This window comes from Austrofundulus limnaeus, unplaced genomic scaffold, assembly GCF_001266775.1.
Source record: "Austrofundulus limnaeus strain Quisiro unplaced genomic scaffold, Austrofundulus_limnaeus-1.0 Scaffold38, whole genome shotgun sequence".
In the NCBI taxonomy this organism is placed as follows: Eukaryota; Metazoa; Chordata; class Actinopteri; order Cyprinodontiformes; family Rivulidae; genus Austrofundulus; species Austrofundulus limnaeus.
The window spans coordinates 156734-163067 of NW_013952440.1; the positions used below are offsets into that span (position 1 = coordinate 156734).

A 6334-nucleotide genomic window follows, 5' to 3' on the forward strand; every position below is an offset into this window, starting at 1 on the left:
GTATATATACAGTATATAAATGTATAAATATATAATCTGGCGGGTTTTGTGTTCTTCCACCTTGGAAAGCTGCTCTCCAAACTCATCCAGTTTCTGTTGCAGGGGGGTCTTCTCCTGCTCCGTGGCTGCCATCTGGTCACGGATTTTCCCGATCTCAGTGGAGACCCCGGTTGCGACAGCGATGCCGATGGCTTTACCAGCAGCGATGTTGGTGCCCTGATGAAGAGTTACAGACAGGAAGAAAGCTGCTCAACCAGCCAGCTGTACAACTAAAGGTCAAAATGTTATTTTTTTAAAGAAAAAGTACTTTAAAATAGCCGTGTTAGAATAAGAAAAGTAGTGTAGCTGAATAATATTAGAAAGTAAGAAAATAGCACCTGTCTGATGAATAACTGTCAAAATATATTATTACACATAATAAAGGCTTTTGTGTTACTAAGCTTTGTAGTTTTACAGCTACAACCACTGAAACACCTGCTGTTATGGTCATAATGAGCTGAAGGTGTAGGAGACTGACTCAGCGCCTCAGATTTGATGAAATCTAAATGATGTAAGATGGGAAAAAGAGGACAGGTGGCTGGAAAAGGACTCACAGAGAACAGCATGTTCTTTTTGTCCTGGTTGACAGCTCGGGGGTCAGGGACAGCGTCGGTGTGCTTGATCACGCTGACAGACTCTCCTGCAGACACGAAGAGAAGGTGGAGCGATCAGAGGAGTCTACAAGACACCAGAACCACCTTGTTTCTCTTCGTGTTTGTGATGAAGACAGACCGGTCAGGATGGACTGGTCCACACGCAGGGTTGTAGACTTGATGGAGATGAGCCTGATGTCAGCCGGCACTTTGTCACCAACTATCATCCGTACAACAACACACACAAAGGCACAAAATCAAACACTTTATTCGTTTAAACCGCACAGACTCAATTCGATTTGATCTATTTATTTTGCAGCTTTGCAGTTCATAACAATGTGACAGCAGCTTTACAGCTGAGTGCAGGATGGAGGGCTGCGGGGTTGATTGACTGGTTTTAGCGCTCTGGATGGATGGTGTTGTTGTTGAAACGTGACACTACAGGGAGAGTGGCAGGGAGAGGGAGACCTTGGGGAGATGGTGAAATGAAAAGAACAGGTGGGACAGAGAGACAGAGGACTGAGTCCGTATCAAGTGCCTTCATAGCCTATTTTTTCTCTTCTCTCTCCAGCCCTTATTGTTCAGTGATTGTCTTAACCCTCCTGCTGGCCTTGGGCTCCACATTTTGACCCAAGGACAGCAGGAAGTGATGGGTTTGTGAGTTATTTTTGTAATAAGTCCAGCTTGGATCATTTATCTGCAACACACACACACACACACACACACACACACACACACACACACACACACACACACACACGCATGCCCCCGTGTGGGTGACAAATACGGACTTTAAACGTTTAGTTTTATAACATCAACACTGGCGAGGTGGATGCGCCCTGCGCGTGTAACCAAAGCGTGACTTTTGCTGTCCTGCTGTTTTTGACGGGGAGGGGTCTGTAGGTCAAGGGTCATCTGAGGAGGAAGCAGATGAAGGGAGTTGCGCACGGGAACTTTTATTTAAGATTTAAGTTTTTTTTATTTCAGAGGTCCTCATGGTTCAGCAGCAGAAGCATAAAAAATACTGTTAAGAAAGCTGATGATAAAGTTGAATAAAAATCTAAGTCTGATGAAGGTAAATTAAATATCTGACAGTGATCATTACACAGGGTGGCTCTAATTCTTCACTTCACCATCTGTGTCGCAGTTTCACGTCTCCAAAATGAGCGTACGCATGGGTCAGAGCTGGCGTGATGCACCGCACATTTTCACGTCAAGTTTGGATTTTATAAATCACAACCTTGGCGTAAAAAGTGGCGTACGCAAGTTTCTGGGCTCAAATTGTGCGTACGCCAGTTTTATTAATCTGACCTGACCCCTGGTCCTTTGAAGTTAGCCTGACAGCCAGCTTTTGTAAGTTAGTCAGCTGTCTAATACCATTAATGCCAGTATGTCCTGTTACTCATTAAACACAACTTATATTGACATAAATTCTAGGCACACTGAATGTGTTGAGGGAATTTGTTTTGGTGACCTTAGGATTGCATCTCTGCATTTTGCGGATGATGTGGTCCTATTGGCTTCATCAGATCCTGATCTCYAGCTCTCACTGGAGCAGTTTGCAGCCGAGTGTGAAGCGGCCAGGATGAGGATCAGTGCCTCCAAATTCGAGACCATGGTCTTGAGCCAGAAAAGGGTAGGGTGCCTCTTCCGGGTCTGGAGGAGGTCCTGCCCCAAGTGGGGGAGTTTAATATCTCAGGGTATTGTTCACGAATGAGGGAAGAATGGAGCTGGAGATCAACAGGTGAATTGGTGCTGAGTCTGCGGTGATGTGGGTGCTGTACCGATCTGTCGTGGTGAAGCGAGAGCTGAGCCAGAAGGTGAAGCTCTCTATTTACAGGTCAGTCTACTTTCCTACACTCATCTATGGTCATGAGCTTTGGGTAGTGACCGAAAGAACGAGATCATGGATACAAGCGGAAATGAGTTTCCTCCGTAGGGTGTCTGGGCTCTCCCTTAGAGATAGGGTGAGAAGCTCAGTCATCCAGGAGGGACTCAGAGTAGAGCCGCTGCTCCTCCACATCGATTGGAGCCAGTTGAGGTGTTTCATCTGGTTAGGATGCCTCCTGGACGCCTCCCTGGTGAGGTGTTCCAGGCACGTCCCACTGGGAGGAGGCCCAGAGGAAGACCCAGGACACGCTGGAGGGACTATGTTTCTCAGCTGGCCTGGGAACACCTTGGGATTCCCCNGTGTAAATGATAATTTAACAATAATGTACAAAAATTCTAATTTAAATTTAGGACATGTGAGTTATGATTTGTTTTTTAATATCTTGTATAAAACCAGAGGAGTCAAATATTAATCTGTGTTATAATTTACTGTGAATCGTTGTTAAAAGTACAACTTTTCCCTGGTTTTCATTGAGGCATTCAACAAAGGCACCGTTGTTAGAGCAGTATTAATGCAGCAGTTATGAAATGAATTAAGCGGCACAAATCTTACCAGAAACCTCCACCACGTCCCCAGGAACAATCTCCCTGGCTTTGATTCTCTGCACGCTCTTCCTGTCCGCTCTGTAAACTTTCCCCATCTCGGGCTCGTACTCCTTCAGGGCCTCGATGGCGCTCTCTGCATTTCGCTCCTGTTGCAATGAATAAATGAATAAATAAATAAATAAATAAATAAATAAATAAATAAATAAATAAATAAATACGCAAACACATAAAACATTGAGTTAGTTTGTTTGTTTAATGTGTACAATTTAGTGGATCTTAGTTATGTGTGATCAGAAAATCTAAACATGCACAGGTTGACATGTAGAAGAGAACAACACAAATCATCTAAAACTTATTACAAACAGATCTATTTTAAAAAGAATTTAAGATTAAAATGACTTTTTTTATTTCACATGATGCAATATTGTCTAATTTTTGGTGTTTTCTTGTATGGTGAATTATCATTGACTCTATTTTGTTTGTTTCTTATGAAATGAGCTAAAAAGATCTGTTTTGCGTTTTCTGTTATTTTTATTACAATACATGCCGTCACATCAAAGTTAGTGGAATAAAAAGCTCAATGTCCATCAAGCAAAGAAAAACAAAAAAGAAAATTAGACCTCATTCTGTTTCATTTTTGTCACTGACATGTTTTTTTGTTGTGAACTGTCTTTATAGAAACAAACCAAAATGCGTGGACGTGTAAGAACGCCCCACCCTGCAGCAGCGTGCCCCAGTGGCTGATGGGAAACTGATGTTCGGTTCAGTCGGGTGTTTCTTCAAGGCTGCCTCAAAGTGTAAAGCCCAACTTATGCCAGCTGCCCTCCCTTGCTCTGTTCTCCTCCATACCCTGCATGTGTGAATCCTTGTGCATAGTTTCCAAATGACTAATGGGTTGATCTGTACCCCCCCTCCCCCCCATAACCCCCCAACACACACACACACACCTCAAGCCTGCATGATTGTCCTTCTGTCATTTTGTTTGCATACATGTCAACTTGTACGGATTGTCCGTAAGTTATAAGGATTTTACGTCATTTTGCAGGTGTATGGATGTATGGCAATCTTACAGATTTTTTCAAGTCTTTTGGATTTTTTCAAAACCTCATTTTTGAATTTATCTAACATGTCAGAGCCTGTAGGATGATTAAAAAACATCAAATAACCATCTTCCAACCTGTTCTGCCTCTAGAAATAAGTTCTGGACTCTTTCAGCTCTTCTTCCCTCCTGCTTAGCAGCAGGCGCTGTCGTCTCCGCAGCCGACCGACACSCCCACGGGTGCTAGTTGTACGGAATTTTAGCAAAACGTACAGATTGTTGAGGCTCTTTATACAGGTAAACATTGAAAGGGGTTGAAACGTATGTGTTTGAATTTGAATCTTCTGGCTGCAGCCCAACAGACTTCTCTTTCCTCACATCGCCTTTAACCTTTGACCTTTCCACCTTGCACTGTCATTCCTCTCAGTCTGGTTTCCCTTGAACTTCAGGGTCTCCTCTGGTAGGAGCGCATGCTCTCCAAAACGACCCGAGGCTTGAACGGGTCGCCGGCGTTTGTGATTTATTGTGTGTGACTGTTGCTAAGTCTGAGAGGCTATTTAAGTGTGTGTAAAAAAACACACACACTATGTGCGCGGGCAGCCTTGTGTCCTTGTGATTGCAATCGTTCCTCTTTGTGCTAGTGTACAGTATGTGTGTTTGTGTGTGTGTGTGTGTGTGTGTGAGAGAGAGAGAGAGAGAGAGAGAGAGAGAGAGAAAGAGAGAGAGAGAGGGTCCCACCTTACAAAGGCAGATCTGTTTAGGAAACGCTCTGTGTTGACATTGACACAGATTAGTTGCAGGTCAGCGAAGCAAAGAGTCCTCCCATTATTCCCATGAGCACTTTGGTGACTACCTCAGCATCGTAATCCTCCTTGTTTTCCATTTGCCAACGCCACAGCTTTTCTCGCCCCATTTTTTTAAAGCATCGCCCAAACGCTGCCTCCCTTCAGCCTGTCTTCAAAGTTCAAATCGATCTCCAGATGGAGCGTCAGAGCCTGTCATCACATGGCGCTGATGCAGCATTCCTGTGTGTATGAACAGGATGAGCATGTAGCTGCAGCGTTCACATCTCGCCCTTTTAGGAACCATATATGACTCTGAATCAATTGCTTGTCGTTTGTCATTGTAACAAACAAAGCCATTGTGCAACCCAATCCTCACCCACCCCCCCCAGCTGCCCTCCTCTCTTGTCTTTTTGTGTCTCCTGCTGCTGCAAGCCATCCCTCGTTCCTGTCATCCTTGACCTTTGTCCAAGGATACAGTTTCTCGCCCTGGCTTGAGACTTTCTTAAAATAAAGCTTGTGCTATGCATACCCACACACTTTCTGTCTTTCTCTTTTGTCTTGCTGCCTCTCCCTCTCTCTCTCCGTCTCTCTCTCTCTCTCTCTTTTAACACACAGCCGTCAGGCCTTCTAGGGCCACAGTGACAGCTGTACAGGGAGACCGGAGGGCAAAGACTGAGGATTAAGACAATGTGAGCAACKTGTTCTTCTTAATAAATCTGCAGCCGGCGGGGACAAATGAGAACTCGTCAGAAATTAATTCAGTAGTTTCTCTAATTAAATCACTGTAGCACGCTCACACTGTTAGCTTCACTCTTGTCCAAAAACAATGTGATTTTCTCATTGGCCAGGTTTCTTCTCACTTTCACTTTCAACGTGTTTAGAACCTTCAGAATGTTTTAACAACTTTGAGAAACACAGTGATAAACCTTCAGAATAATAGAGCTTGTTGGTGTCAGAGCAATTCATAGAAAGCAATGCTTTGAGTTCTTTGTTGAAAACTTTGACATTGATTTTACAAATTAACCCAATATGTCTGTTAGCAAAATATCTCAGGAGCCACTGGACTGGTTTTAGTTAAATTCTTACAATTTTGTTAGTAGATGCATTTACCACTGATGGTATGCCATCAAATATTACGTTCCGTGTGGCACCATGAAGATTTCTTCAGGTATTTCTAAGTTGTTGCTTTTGAACAAAGGTACATTTCCCTAAAATCAAACTGTAATTGCCAAAACTAGTATCACTGAGTTGCGACTTTTAGCGACTAGTGAGTAAATGACGTTTTGGATAAAGTCTCCAAAATGTATTGAAAYGTTTGCAGGAGTTTGAGCTTTTCTTGTGCGAATCGCAGAAGATCGCAGTCTTAAAGGCACAGTGTGTAGTATTTGTTGTTTTCAGCGACATCTAGTGGTTGAGTGGTTGAATCATCCTCCCGGGTCCTC

The 6334-nt window shown here is 43.5% G+C and overlaps 1 protein-coding gene across 1 annotated transcript in view; it reads right to left on the reverse strand.

Moving 5' to 3' along the window:
* Positions 1-6334, reverse strand: part of atp2a1 (ATPase sarcoplasmic/endoplasmic reticulum Ca2+ transporting 1) — a gene marked incomplete at its 5' end in the record, with an annotated part of 18852 nt that overhangs the window by 10542 nt on the left and 1976 nt on the right. The window contains 4 exon segments of the mRNA XM_014006879.1: positions 61-216; positions 594-679; positions 772-852; positions 3076-3214. Of these exon segments, the coding sequence (XP_013862333.1) occupies positions 61-216; positions 594-679; positions 772-852; positions 3076-3214 (462 nt within the window).